We start from the raw sequence: 15,248 nt of genomic DNA on the forward strand, positions 1-15,248 counted from the left end.
AGGAGCACGAAAACGAATATTGTTTTAGATACTTCATATATTTAAAAATATATATTTGCACTCAATTTACTGAACATCTGAACGTCAGTATATGTGCTTGTTTTAGGACCCCCCATTATCAAAGAAGGAGAAAGTTAAATCTTTTCATAAGAGGCTTACAGAGACTACACAATCCTTGTTGGTTTCTAAAGGAAAAACATGGAGTGAGGATCTGGAGAGAGACATTCCTAGCAATGCCATGGAAATCTTGTCCTGTTTAGTGAAGGTTGCTTCTCTCATGCAATATGGAAGGATTTTGGTGGGTAAAATGAATCTGAGAGCCCTTCTAGGTCAAATTTTGTATATAAAATAATTGTATATCTTTTGTTAGGATTATACATTTTCAAACATGTTCTAACCTTTAATTTGTTTTACGATCTGAATTCTGGACTGCAGTTGCCTTGGTGGGGGCGGGTTTTGGGGGGAATGTATAGCACAAATTTTTAAAAAAATCTCCCAGGATGGTTATCACACACCAGTGACAGTGCTTTTAGGAGACAGCAGCTATGTAACACACATCTAACCACATTATGGGTAATTCATAAGCTGCCATGTTATAAATTTATATATTAACAAATATTAACATGAATTAATCTGTCTGGCTGAAATTTCTGGCTGAGTTTGATGTCACCAACTGCATGTTAACGGAATATCACAGAGAAGCTCAGAACAGCCTCCTTTGACTGCAGTGGAGAGACTGTGGTTGATTTATACACGGGTAAAAGCAGTGGTGTGTGTTTTCAATCACTGTCCAGGCATTGGCTACTTCACTCTTCCATATCTTGTGCATGCGAAGGCTGCTTATGTGCACGCATGTGAACCCAGAAGCAGCAAAAGCTACAGAGAAATCTGATGATCAATGGTCCGTCACACCGCTGGCACTGTCCATCAAGGAGACAACAGACAGGTCAAGATACAGTAGTGAAGTGTGAACATTTCCAAATCAGGAACTTGGATTTTATGAACTTGGAGTGTAAATCTTTTTTAAAACAACAACAACAACAATGTATAAAGTTGTTCTAATTACAGCGCATCTCTATATTTAGCTCTAGGTTTTACCCTCTAATTGCTGAATTTCACACACACACACACACACACACACACACACACACACACACACACACACACATATATATATATATATATATATATATATATATATATATATATAAACAGTAATGGCTGAATTTTAAGTAGCCAGAAATCCTAATGTGCTGATCTAGTGCTCAAGAAACATTTCTTAGAAGTTGTCTGCAAATTTTTGTTGTGGAAGTCATGAAACAATTTATTTTTATGATCCTTTCATTGCAAAAAATTCAAAAGAACAGCATTTATATAGCACAGAAATATTTTGTAACAAATGTTATTACTTTCACTTTTGATCAGTTAAATGCATCCTTGTTAAATTATCTATCTATCTATCTATCTATCTATCTATCTATCTATCTATCTATCTATCTATCTATCTTTAGATAGATAGATAATTAATAATATATATATATATATATCTTACTGATCACAAACGTTTGGACGGTAAGTTGGCTTAGTGTATGTCCGTACCCTCTTGGCCACGTATGAATTATTTTCCTTTTTTGTTAATCAAAAACCAAAACAGCTTTGCATATATACAAAAGTTTCTTTGTCATCACAGCGCTTGCCAGTACATGTTTCAAAAAATAAATTCTACGCATTATTTTAAATGAAACGTCTTTTATTTTGTTATTGACAAATTTTTATGCTATTCTCAAAGCTTCACATCGATTCAAATCTTATAACACCGACCGGACCAAAAAGCAACATGTGATTTTTGTCTATATGACCGCCATGGAAGCGGTGACGTCTGTGCGCATCGTGGACGCGCACCTGTTGCTCGGTGTTTGACGCGGCGACCTGCGGAGACTGAAAAGTTTCCGTTTGTTCCGGGACGACGGTTTATTTGGCAAAGCTGGAAGTCGGTGAGCTCGCAGGGAGAAGGGAACGAAGGGAAGACTGGGAAAATCCTGCGCTGTTGGTAAGTAAACATTTAAAGCACATATGAGGAGATTTTGTTAGAGATGTTAGGCATATTAGAAACTGTAACGTTACTAACACTGTTTATATTCTAGTTTAGAATAACGCTTCCTTGTGAGACACGGGTCGTGCGTTTCTCAGTTGTTGTCATTATGCGTCGATGTAACGTTAGTCTTTTCTTTTAAGTATTCAAACATTTGTGTTTTATTTTCCTATACGTTAACTGTTACTTTTCTGTTCAACAGTGAACGTTTCATGTGTAATGTCGGATATTTAGTTTAGTGAGTTGAATGTTGTTTGTCGTCCATGTGTTGGAGCAGGACAGATCCCTCAGATCTATATCAGTGTAGCTGGAAGAAAGTGCATTCAATTGTGGTTCTTGCTTTAATCCTTTATATTTTCCTCAAACATTCAAAGAACGAGGAACAAGTTTATCACAGAAGGTCCATTTGTTTTGGGTATAGACCAAACCAGTCTTAATTAACTTAAATGTTATAGATTTTTTTTCTTCAGTTTTTCTTACACTTTTGCCACCATTTGATCTCAAAGGGATTTTACTAGGCTCTTGGGTGCTACCAAGTAATAATCATCATAAATGCCTCATAAAAAAAAAAAAAAATGCTGAAGACCTCCACCCATGGCTGTGTGTCCATAAAGGGCGATAACACTTGTCATAGACTGACTGCGTGTTGTTTTCCTCTTTTCCTCTTTCCTGATGGCATTCCAGTGCTCTGACTCCTTTCCCAGGCTCTACTGGCCTTTAGTTATTTATTCTCAAACAACATCCTTTTTATTGATATGCTGTCCATAATTTTACAAGCGACATATCAAAACAAGGTTCTCATGCCTTCTGGTCAAAATATTATTTTTGTCCTTTCAGGAAGAACCCGATGAGAAGCCATCTCATTTATATGTTTTTGCAAAATACATGCATTTGCTTGGCTTGATTTTTATTAAGTGATTTATTACTGCTAATCTGCTTATACTTGATTTATGTGGTAGATGCTGGGATGTGAATATCTTTACTTCCCTGCTGCGACATTGGCATTGCGAGCCATTGGTAACCAGCTGATTTGCATGTGGGGCTGCATGTCACAGGGCGTCCCCGTGCTTGTTTAATTACTCTGCTCCTTCAGGGAGGTGATGAGGAGCTTCTGACATACTGACACTGACAGACACTGCATGGAGGAACTGTGAAAGGTCACTCCCTTTGTTTGTCAGTTCAACCCTGTCTCCCGGTCTCTACCCTTTTTACAAACACCAAGACATCCTTTATTTGTGTAACACTGTCATTATGTTAGTGTCATCTCTGAAAAGCAGTTGACCTCTTCCTGGTTGGGAAAGCTTCTGTTATTATCGGTGGGCAACATTTATGTTACTCAGTAAGCCGTAGTATGTGGCTGTACAGGTTTCAGTCATTTGCATACATTTATTATATCTTGTTGACTTAATGCATTCAGTGCTATTTGCTTGTTTTTTTTCCCCTCAAAAGCAGGTCTTGACTCTTGAGGATGGTGCAGAACATGGAGATCAACGTATCGTTGCTGACTGAGTCAGAGCAAGAATTCATACTAGAAGTCCTTCGACGAGATGAGGAGCTGAGGCGCTTGGAGGAGCTGCGTGTGAAGTGAGTGTCACAATTAAAAAATAAAATCTGTTGGTGTTTTTTTTTTGTTATTTTTTAATACGCTACCATTCAAAGGTTTGGGGTCAGTAAGAACCCTGAAAACATGAATCATTGTTTCTATAGTAAAATATAAATATTAAGTAGAAACCATTTACAACATTAATAATAAGAAGAAATGTTTCTTGAGCATCAAATCGCATATCAGGATGATTTCTGAAGGATCATGTGACACCGAAGACTGGAGTAATGATGCTGAAAATGAAGCTTCATGGGAATAAATTACATTTTAAAGTATATTAAAATGTATTAAAACATAAAATGTTGACTTGACTTGGCTTATTCTCATAAAATTAGAATGATTATAACTTTAAAGTTATCATTATAGTTATTAACCTTTGTGTGAACAGGCCTTTAGATTCTTTTTCGTATCCTAGGAAGGATTTTTATCAGGCAAAAAATGTTGGGGAATAAAGAAATGCTATTTTTTGTACTCTCAGGAAGCTGAAAGCCGAGCTGCTGGAAATCAAAAGAAAGGGTGCAAAGCGTGGCAGTGGGAAATACAGCGAGCGCAGCTGTGGCCGCTGCCAAGAGCCTATGGGCCTTCTGACCCGCAGTAGCCAGTGCAGAGTATGCAAACATCAGATTTGCAGAAAATGTCAATCTGTTCGACCCAACGGATCTTGGATGTGTGCCGTGTGTGCCAAAGAGATGTGAGTGTGTACCCCATGCTTCCCAGCTCCCCTCTCTTAGACTGGAAAATGAGGCCCTTGCTTAATGGAAAAGTTTAATGTTTAACAGAAACTCAACTTTTCTTTTCTTTCAGAGATCTGAAGATGTGCACTGGAGACTGGTTCAATGACGGGAGGGTTAATCGCTATTCTGCAGCTCCTGGACACGACTTAGTTCGAGTTTCCCTCAGGAAAAGGCCTCTGAGTGAGTACAGGAAACAGATGTCAGAGAGTCTGATAGAGCAGTGTGAACTTGAACTTTTTGTTTTTATAAAGGGTGGAAAAAATATTTTCTTTGTGTGCGTGCTTTCACCAAGAGAAGAGGGCATAGGAATAATTCTCCTGTTTACTTTAGAGTTAAATGGCTGGCAGTGTTTTAAGATTAATCATTATACATCACTTACTTCCCCTTTTTAAAAATGGCATCTCTCTGTTCTAGGTAAAAAGCATGAGACAGCTGGGGAAATGCTGTTAAACAGAGCTGAGTTGAATTCCAGCCAAACTGTTCCTGTGCCCAAACCAAGATTGAAAGACATTGCACTAGCAAATAAGAGGTGTGTCATCATCAGCAATTATTTAGACTCATGATTCTACTGAGAAATGAATGTAATGTTCTTTATCATTTAAATATTCACAATTTCATATTTCCGTTATATAATTTTGTTCTATTAAAAATCACGCAGGCCCAGTTCTTTGTTATAAAGAGATTTTAGAGAATTCACATTCCATTCATTTTTTTATACACTACACATACATATATATAATTTAGAAATAATTCACGTAGATCATTTTTGACATGCAAAAGCAAATACATCTGATGATAATTTCCAACCTGTTTGTTTGAGATCTTATCATTGTTGTGTTTCACAGGGGGGAAAAAATGCATGTACCATATTTTTCGGACTATAAGTCGCATCTGAGTATAAGTCGCATCAGTCCAAAAATACGTCATGATGAGGAAAAAAAACGTATATAAGTCGCACTGGACTAGAAGTTGCATTTATTTAGAACCAAGAGAAAACATTACCTTCTATGTTTTCAGTGGTAGAGTACAGGAGCACTGAGCAGCATAGAGCGCCCTCTCGTGGCTGTAGACGGTTATGTTTTCTATTGGTTCATTTCTATTTTTCTCGGTTCATGTCAAATTAATTTTGATAAGTCGCACCTGACTATAAGTCGCAGGATCAGCCAAACTATGAAAAAAAGTGCGACTTATAGTCCGGAAAATACGGTAGGTTTGTAATGATGATGTTTGGATGAGTAATACAAGTAATGTATTTTGAGTGTACTATTTCTCCAGCTTCCAGGTGTTAAATGTGATTTATTAGGCTGACATCTTTGTCCAGCACTCTATACTTCATCCAGTCTCATTCTTTCAGCTCACCCATTGAGACTTATGAGGGACTTGATGTGCAAGTGCAACAGCGTAGTGACACAGAATCAATAGAAAAAGCCAGTCTGGGCAGCAGCCTTGCCGGGACCGAATCATCCCAAAGTACCCCCCTAATGCAAAGGTAAAATCTGTGTATGAGATGCAGAAATCCATGGCTAATGATGTAGTACTGTGATGCAAGCCTCTAATTTGCACCTAGAAAAGAGAAACCGACAGCCAAGACTAGTCCAGCAGGCTCTGCAGTGTCCATCTTGATGGTCCCCACTAACAATGAAAGCCAATCTACCAATGAGGCCGTAAGTGTTTATTCATAGTGCACCCTGTTTAGCTATATATTTTTTCTGTCCTATTTCTGTTCATGTGTCACCTATTATCTTGCTTTTTCCACCATCATCTCTCCAATTTAAGGCCTCATTAATTCATCACATGAATGCGTGTTCTGACTCGCTGCGTGATGCGGATAGGCTTTTCAAGAAAAGTGTTAGAAGAGTGCACAAACTATCAGGTGACATTATATTAGGAGTATTCAGAAGTCTGGGATCAGCAAGTTTAAAAGTGACCGTTCAGTCATTTATAATGTTACAAAAATTTCTGTTTCAAACTAATTCTGTCCTATTTTTCAAATAATCCTGAGAATGTATCACGGTTTTCCAAAAAATATTAAGCAGCACAACTGTGTCATAGGAATAAATTACATTTTAAAATAGATTAAAATTTTGAATTAGTTTTGACTATATTTTTCAGCAAAGATCATTGTTTTTCAAAAACAATACATAATCTTACCGACCCCAAACTTTTGAATGGTAGTGTACATATATTTATTATTATTATCATTATTATTTACTCTGGGTTTTAAAGATGCAAACACTGTTTTGTCCTAGATATTAAACCAGCCTCCACACTTGACTTGCGTAAAGATGGGACAGAAAATGCTGCACCCTCTATGGGAGACAGAAGCCAGTCCGTTCCTGGCCTTAATGCTGTGAGTTAATTTAAAACAAATTCAGACTACTCCAAACAAGCTTGCAATGTATTAATCTGAATGTCTGGCTTGTTTCATAAGGATGATGATGATGAGGAGGAGGAGGAAGATATTGATAACTTGGTGAATATACACAGGCAGAAATTAGGTGGTAGCTCGGGAAGTCTCGGAGGCTACTCAAGGGTAACCCACCTTAATATTATTAAAAAAAAAAAATATTAAAATGAAGTGGTATTGAAATGGTTGAATTGTAAATACATTATTAATAATACCACATATATGATTAATAATAATACAATAATATTAATAATACATCATATTATGATGATTAATTCCACAGGCCACTCTTGGTAGTACAATGAGTGTGTACAGTGAAGCAGGAGACTACGACCGTGTGGAAGTGAGTGGGGATATTCTCTTCTCTCTCAGCTATGATGAGCCGAGCCAGAGCCTGTCTGTTGTGGTCCATGAGTGTAAAGGACTAGCTTATGCTGATGCAGCAAAAAAGAAGTGCAACCCGTAAGTGGGCCTCCACACAGCATATGCTAAGTGATATCCATGTGGTTTCTTGAGAGGGTCTCAATTCTTTACTGTCTTCCAAGAAGAGTAATTTTTCACCCGTGAATCATACTACTGGGTTTCCCCATTACAGAGAAAAAAATCACTGCTAAACTCTCCTGATTGGTTGATTCCTTTCCACAGATATGTCAAGGCTTACCTCCTCCCAGACAAGAGCAAGAAGAAAACCTCAATCAAACGTAACATTAACCCCAGTTTTAAGGAAACACTGAAGGTATAGTTTCAATTCATTTAAGGTCGTATTTAAAAATAGTAGCATTTTCAATAAATTTTCTAAGCAAAATCAAACTCCCCAAAATAACTTAATTTTTCATGGTTTGGAACAACAAATACTATCTATACTATATAGACACTGATCCCATTGAGTAAAAATAGCAACACTATTATATAGTGCTTTGCTTTAATGTCAGGTAGTTAAAACACTGCACACTAACTTCAGGTTTCGAATGGGCTTAGTATTGACAGATAAGATAAGTACACTTATATCACTGAGTCACAGTTAGATAAATATTAGTTCATTCATATGTTTTCCCATTTTAATCTAGAGCAAACAACATGCGTAGTTCATACAAACAGACTAACCACACTGACCAAAGCTCCTACATGGTAACCTATAACTTAAATAAATTTCATATTGACAACCTGTCTTGTGCTTGTTTGTTTTAGTATTCCATCAGCCGTACCCAGCTGATGACTCGAACACTGCAACTCTCAGTTTGGCACTACGACCGTTTTGGCCGCAATGCCTTTCTAGGTGAGGTGGAGGTACCAATGGATAGCCATGACATTGACTCTGCACATCTAGAGTGCATGGCTCTTAGAGGAAAGGTATATTTACGTGGCATCAAAACATGAATATGCCACTGTGCTCAAGTTGGTGTTTTGTTAAGAAGTACCATTACATTTTTTCCATTTCTCTTCATAGGCAGCTGCCCAGCCAGCATCTCCATTCGATCAGTACAAAGGAGAGCTGGTGATTTCACTGAAGTATGTCACAGCAAATAAGACACATGCAGAGAACTCTAATGGAAAAGGTGAGGGAAAACAGTTTACATGCCTATTAAATGTCTTTAACTAGTAAATGATACATAGTACATAGTGAATGATGCCTCTGTTCTTTACTGAAGGAAAAAAGACCATACCCACGGATGGTGCGGAGCTGCACGTGTTGATCAAAGAGGGCAAAAATTTGATGGCCATTAAAACTGGAGGCACATGCGATTCCTTTGTGAAAGGGTTTGCAAACATCTGTTTCATTACATCTGTTTTGTTTTAAAAGGCCCTGGTTTGTTTATTTCTACTTTGAACTCTGTCCTTCAGGTATCTGCTGCAATCAAAGAGCAAGTCTTCCTCAAAGAAGAAGACTCCGCTAGTGAAGAAGACAAGGAACCCAAATTATAACCACACATTTGTGTTCAACAACCTGAGTCTGGAGCAGCTGAAGGATGTATGTCTGGAGCTCACTGTCTGGGACAGAGAGACCCTGTCCAGCAATGACTTCCTGGGAGGAGTTCGCCTCAGCTTGGGAAGAGGTAAGAGCATCTGCTGCTACATTCTCCTTTGAGTTCATATCAATTCAGAAGCCTTTAACATTAATTTAATTACTGGATTCACTAACTGCAGACCCCAAATTCAGAAGACGCGGCAAGCTTTATTGATATTACTAATGTTATTAAAACTAGGACTGATAAGATCTTTTTAATGTCTCCTATTGTCACCAAAGCTGCAGTTAAATGAATACAGTTAAAAAAAAAAAAGTAATATTGAAAAATGATTATACAATGTAATTTTTTTTTTATGTATTTTAAAAAGCAATTTATTTCTCTGATGACAAAACTGAATTATTCAAAGCCATCCAGTATTCAATGATCCTTAAGAAATGATTCACACATGCTAATTTGATGCTCAAGAAACATTTCTTATTGTCAATGTTGAAAACAATAGTGCTGCTTATTTTTTATTTTTTTTGGAAACCATGATACATTTTTTTTCAGCATTCTTTGATCAATAGAAAGATCAATCGAACAATATAGAATATATAGAGAATATTATTTAGAATATATATAGAATATTTAAGTGATTTTAAACTGATGTTTGCACAGTGACTATTAAGGAAGGAAAGGAAGAATGGGTGGCAGACTCCACAGGGGAGGAGATCTTGCTGTGGAAGAAGATGATGCAGTATCCCGACTCTTGGGCAGAAGGCACTCTTCCACTGCGCTCGTCCATGGGAAAGGGCAAGTAAGGATGCTCCCCAATAGCCCCCAAGCCATAATAAGGAAATGGGTTTCCACATTCCATAACATAGTAATATTTTTTAAGTCTTTTTAGGTTAATGCATCTTTTATATTTTTTTAACATTTTAAGGCTGTTCACAAATAATGATGTGAAAATGTGCAGTGTGTATATGTTAATTATATTTATTTCGTATAAACATTGCAGCTAAAGGGATGTTTTCAAATACATGATTTGAATGCAGTTCTTAAAAATGAACGCTTGGAGACATTAAATGTTTTAGTTTGAATAACACTTTGGTTTTTAAATGTGCACTTAATGTAAAACGAAAATGTAGATTTTTAACACAATGTATTTTAATGTTATAATGCTGATTGACCTCATTGTGAACACCTTCTTTTTATGAGCTACACGAAAGTACCAGCATTTAATAAATCTCTTTTTTTTTTTTAAGAATCCACATTGTGTGCTGTACACCCAAGTTATAGATAGTTAAAACTATTTTTTTTTAGGAATATGTATATAACCCCAGCTGGCAGTTTTCCACTTCCGCAGATTAAAAGCCGTTCCAGACTAAATCACATTTCCGACTGTGATTCTGCATGAATAATTCCTGCAATATGTCATTTAAATGATTGTTTGTCTTGGAAACAAACTCTTTAGGTGCCTGTCACTATATATAAAAAAAAAAAAAAACCTCCCATCCACAACATCAGATCAGGAGTTGATCAGACCGAGGTCAGTCACAGAAGTCCCTGTTCATCGCCAGTCTCTCTAGCTCCTCCTCTGTGAGGAGATACTCCTCTAGGTACGAGTAGAGCTCATCAGAGGTGGTGGGGTTAACAAAGCGCTCCCGATCCACACCATACTCATCCAGCAGCACCATGGTGAAATACGATGTAGACATATGCAGTGCCTGTCTGTTACATACAAACAAAAAACACATGCAAACAATAATTTACCACTTATAGACTGGAAACACACATGCATAATGGAGAGAGTCAGCAAAACATTTTACTACAGTATAGAGTCCCTGTTGTTGACAAACCTTATGAAAGTGTTTTGTCCAAGAATTTCACATGGCTCTTATGAACAAAAAAAAGTCAGCATTAAAACCCGTTTTCATTCCATGATATTTGATATGAGAAAGCTTGGAATTGATTTTATCAATTGGGAACATTAAAAAAGTAGATATGGTTAATTTCATGTTGACTAAGAATTGTAATATTGCAGTGACTTCCATTTTAGTCCTTAAACACAACAGTTAAATATACAGTATTGATCATGTAAACACTACTGTAGATACTCAGTAAGTTACCTAAGTCCCTCTATGACTTCAGGCTCTAGTTGTTGTCTTTTGATGCGGCCTATCGCACGAGGTGGAGTTCCTAAAATCTCGATCACTGTCACATGTCGCAGATCCAGACCACACTCAGCTTTCTGTGTCAGAACATTCCAACAGTCATATAGTTATGCTTCATAATGGGATTTTAACTCTCCCTTCTTAAGATTATTTGTGCTTTAATCAAGGAAGTATCTATATTACTTGTAGCATAATATTCTGATGCCTGTACTTCTGGTCAGTTATATCTGGAGTAGACACAACAAGAAGCCTTCTCTTTTCATAAAACTGGTCAAGCAGAGCACCAGCAGACCTGACGTCTGTTTTTATGTCCATGACTAAAAGATAAAGCAAAGGTTTCAGACAACAATAAGAGAAAAAAATTTTAAATTAAAAATACACATAACCTCAAGTACTCACATATACACTGAGCTGCTTCATCGGACCAGTTGCGGTTCAGCTGACAAATGCGAGTTGCAAAACCTGTCCTTTCGAAGCCAGGATCACAATGGTATTCACATACAGCCCCATAATTATTACCATCAGATGAGCACATCAGATAGCCATGCATAGGTGGCTTTAGCTTTGGACATCGCCTCACTGAGAGGAAAAAACATTTCAGTTTAAGACATATTGTATAGTACAACCAAAGTGCAGCTGACTGGACGTAGAGAAGGGAGTTAAAAGTTAAGTCGTATTTTAATAAAATCAGTTATAGTTGAAGGGATAGTTCACCCGAAAATGAAAATTCTGTAATCATTTACTCATGGCTTTATTTTTCTGTGGCATGCAAAAAATTATATTTTGAAAAATGTCTCTGTGCTTTCGGCCAATGTGATGAAAGTCAGCGGGCTCCAATATTTGTGTTCCACACAAGTCATACAAGTATGAAAGAACATAAAAGTGAGTAAATGATGAAGAAAAAATTTATACTAGCTTTACCTTCAACATGCACAGTAAATTTGCATGTGGCTGTGTTGTGAGCCTGGTCAGAGACTGTATATCGAATTACATGTATTCCTTCAGGAAAGTCGGATCCAGACTCCGGTCCATTTCGCAAGACCCTGATAAAGGATGACAAAAATACAGTTTAAAAGTTGCTTCTTTGACACAGAGGAAGTTGGATGGCTTTAATAAAATATGATGCACATACTGTAGTGCTCTGTCAGCAGTATCTGTAGCAACAGGACGCTCCCATGAAACCATGGCTGTTACTTTTCCTGGTTCTGCTACCTTCACTCTGGACAAAGGACATTTCAGTTTGGGGGGGTCATGATCTGAAACAATGTAATTTTTCGTCATTGTCACAACATCTTCTCTCTGGCCTAAATGATGATATAACAGCATCTGCAAACTATCAGTGAATGACTACTTTTCCAAATGTACCTGCACACGTCGGTTCTGTGGCGCTCCATGTTCCCTCTTCTTGGCACATCCGGTAGTGATCTCCCTCAATCTGATAGCCTTCATAGCAGTTGTAGTCACACCTGGAGTCTACCACAAAACCACGGGTGCAACTGTACATACCGTGGTCAATCAGAGGCAGCACATGGCAACGTATCCCTGAGATTCAGACATAATATAAACACATGGTTCAAGTAAGTATAGATTGTCAAGTTCTCTGCAGCAGCTGCCTAATAGTTAATAGCTAATAGCTAGTTTCTCTGACACAATTATAATTACACCTTTTAATTATACTTACTTCGACAGACAGCGGATCCAGACCAGCGGCGGTTAGGCATGCACTGCACAGATGATCGGCCCAGCCGTTTATATCCTCGATCACAGGAAAGCGAGCAGCGTGTTCCAAGTGAGCCCCGGTGGTGACCGCCTCGAGGAGAAGAACAGGACACTTGCCCATTGGACAGCTTAAGTACATGGCACCACTGCGGATCTGATGGCAACAAAATCGGGGGAAAAATTAAGTAACTGTAGCATTTCAAAATTAGTCATATTGCTAAAATTTGTTTGTGTTTTTTTTTTTTTTACGTTTGTAGTCCAACTGAGGGGTGTAATAAATCTCGTCCTCATGCCCAACTTCGTTGGTGTCATGATCAGAAGACGCTGAGCCTAAAAGAGCAAACAGAAAACCTGAAGCTTTGATCTCAAAAAAGTCTTCTAAAAGTCATCTTTCAAAAGACAGAGTCAAAATATTGGCCAGCACATCATAGCAATAAATCAGCTGCATCATTAGTATCCTGTGGCCTCAGCAATAGAGAAAAAGATCCCCAACCAGCACAACCACAATCATTTTTTCCTCTCACACGGTTTTCCGGTTACACGTACACAAACCTCTTGGAAGAACTCTTTAGTTTATAACCATAACCTAAACAAATAAGGATATCTTTAGGAAAAATATGATGAGACGTTTTTTAAAGGGAGCTTTAAAAACAATCAAGTTCAGTACTGTACAGTATGTATTAACTCCAGCTGAAATCTAGTACAGAACTGTTTTAACCAATGCCAAAATCACAACTGCCAAAGGGTGCTGCTCTCAGCACATTGAAAACTGAAGATCCAGCCAAGTCAGGGTTTCCAAGTCTGTTTACTGGATTAAGATCTTTGACAATATTTTTATAGAGACAAGTATTTCTCGCTATTTACGTAAAAAAATAAATTAAGACATGTATGAGCAAAAGAAAATTGCAATCTAAGCTAACGGTATGCAAAGATGTTGCCAGGCCTAGAGGGAACTCATTTTAAATATCCATCCAATTTACAAACCGTTTGTCTTATGTTGGGTTGGGGGATGCTGGAGCTTAACCCAGAGTTGGTTTTTAGGCAAGGAATCGTCATCAACAGATGGCCAGATTTTAAATACATTAATTTAAATATATGAATGATGAATTCCTACTCCTAGAGACTGACTGCAGCTGTCTACTGTCTAGAGTTGTAACATACCAAGACTGTGAGTCAACATTTGTCAATACACTGCTTTACATTAACATTATGTTAGCTGTCCTGTTTGTGTGTGGAATGTAGTTCTCATTTTCACAAACTATTTGGAACTGTGCAGAAAGCCAGACCTTTTAATTATATAAATATGCAAGCCATTTGTTTTGAATAATCAACTTGCATAGCATATGCATGGCAAGATACTTATTTCTTGCTTGCTTGTTTGTTTGGCTTCCAGAGCGGGACAATCCACCCAGAGATGACAGGGGTAAAGTTCTTCATTTTGTAGTTCAAATTAGGGTTCATGTTACAGATGGTGAACTCGCACTCAGTCATTTACTGGGTCACTAGGTTATTATTACAACTGTTGTTTAGACATTATGAAAATTATACATCAAATAGTTAACAAGACTGAAATAAGTATATTTAACTGTATGCATCGTATAGTCTGTAACTGCAGTGCACATGTAAATACATTCACAGCTGAACAGTCAATAAAGTTTCAATTCTGTACTCTATAAAAAATAACCTTGCGCTGTTCAATCCATTAAAGATTATAGTTTCGCAAAGCATGAGAATATAAAGATCTCTTACCCTCAGTCAAATCACCCAGAGCCTGATAAATCATGCACAACTCAACAAAAATAATAATAAATTTGTTCATTGCATTGGACGTCAGGCGAAAATATGACTATAAATATTCTGCTATATCCGAAGTAATCGTTCGGATAACTAATTCCTGACAGAGTTTAGTCCCAAGCAGTGCATCCCACGCAGCCTTCAGACGACTAGCGTCTCAACAGTATCTCAGCACAAAATTTCTTCCACCAGTCGTACTTGAAAGCCTTCTGTGTAGCACTTGGACTGATGGTGGCACTGCTGTTCCATAATCGTCTTTCTGGAAACTGGACAAACAAATAAGGTATGATGATTAGTATTCCATAATAGCAAAATGAATTAAAAAATATTGAATAATTAAAGAACAAATATATATATATATATATATATATATATATATATATATATATATATATATATATATATATATATATATATATATATATATTTGGACTGATGGTGGCACTGCTGTTCCATAATCGTCTTTCTGGAAACTGGACAAACAAATAAGGTATGATGATTAGTATTCCATAATAGCAAAATGAATTAAAAAATATTGAATAATTAAAGAACAAATATATATATATATATATATATATATATATATATATATATATATATATATATATATATATATATATATATATGATTCTGATTCTTTATATATATGATTATCTGAATGAACAATATATATATATATATATATATATATATATATATATATATATATAGTTCATTCAGACTGATTCGCGAATGCGCGCATGCAGAGGCAGGATTTATCGCAAGAAACAATCATAATT

General features: G+C 36.9%; 2 protein-coding genes across 5 annotated transcripts; one reads left to right on the forward strand and one right to left on the reverse strand.

Annotated features, from left to right (window-relative positions):
- The first annotated feature begins 1,831 nt into the window (after positions 1–1,831).
- On the forward strand, positions 1,832–10,049 carry LOC113057988 (synaptotagmin-like protein 4). Of its 3 annotated transcripts, none has more exons than XM_026225647.1 (17): positions 1,832–2,050; positions 3,545–3,676; positions 4,174–4,386; positions 4,500–4,609; positions 4,844–4,958; positions 5,784–5,918; positions 5,997–6,093; positions 6,206–6,302; positions 6,679–6,780; positions 6,859–6,962; positions 7,120–7,298; positions 7,482–7,572; positions 8,025–8,186; positions 8,284–8,392; positions 8,486–8,594; positions 8,679–8,890; positions 9,461–10,049. In XM_026225647.1, exons 2-17 carry the CDS (start codon positions 3,561–3,563, stop codon positions 9,601–9,603), a joined length of 2,094 nt encoding a protein of 697 aa, XP_026081432.1. In that variant the 5' UTR covers positions 1,832–2,050; positions 3,545–3,560; the 3' UTR covers positions 9,604–10,049. The 3 variants fall into 3 exon arrangements, with proteins under 3 accessions (XP_026081432.1, XP_026081434.1, XP_026081433.1); XM_026225649.1 differs by having other exon boundaries at positions 1,834–2,050; positions 3,542–3,676; positions 6,679–6,779; positions 6,861–6,962; XM_026225648.1 differs by lacking the exon at positions 1,832–2,050 and adding an exon at positions 3,306–3,408.
- A 157-nt stretch (positions 10,050–10,206) lies between these two features.
- On the reverse strand, positions 10,207–14,658 carry LOC113057989 (sushi repeat-containing protein SRPX2-like). 2 transcript variants are annotated; one of them, XM_026225652.1, is made up of 11 exons: positions 14,425–14,658; positions 12,925–13,005; positions 12,638–12,829; positions 12,322–12,498; positions 12,089–12,212; positions 11,878–11,999; positions 11,356–11,535; positions 11,140–11,273; positions 10,912–11,033; positions 10,642–10,678; positions 10,410–10,513 (listed from the first exon to the last, which is right to left on the reverse strand). In XM_026225652.1, the coding sequence occupies exons 1-10, from the start codon at positions 14,492–14,494 to the stop codon at positions 10,669–10,671; spliced, it is 1,212 nt and encodes a 403-aa protein (XP_026081437.1). In that variant the 5' UTR covers positions 14,495–14,658; the 3' UTR covers positions 10,410–10,513; positions 10,642–10,668. The 2 variants fall into 2 exon arrangements, with proteins under 2 accessions (XP_026081436.1, XP_026081437.1); XM_026225651.1 differs by lacking the exon at positions 10,642–10,678 and having other exon boundaries at positions 10,207–10,513; positions 14,425–14,656.
- Between the last annotated feature and the right edge of the window lie 590 nt (positions 14,659–15,248).

Source organism: Carassius auratus, chromosome 39 (assembly GCF_003368295.1).
Source record: "Carassius auratus strain Wakin chromosome 39, ASM336829v1, whole genome shotgun sequence".
Taxonomy (NCBI): domain Eukaryota; kingdom Metazoa; phylum Chordata; class Actinopteri; order Cypriniformes; family Cyprinidae; genus Carassius; species Carassius auratus.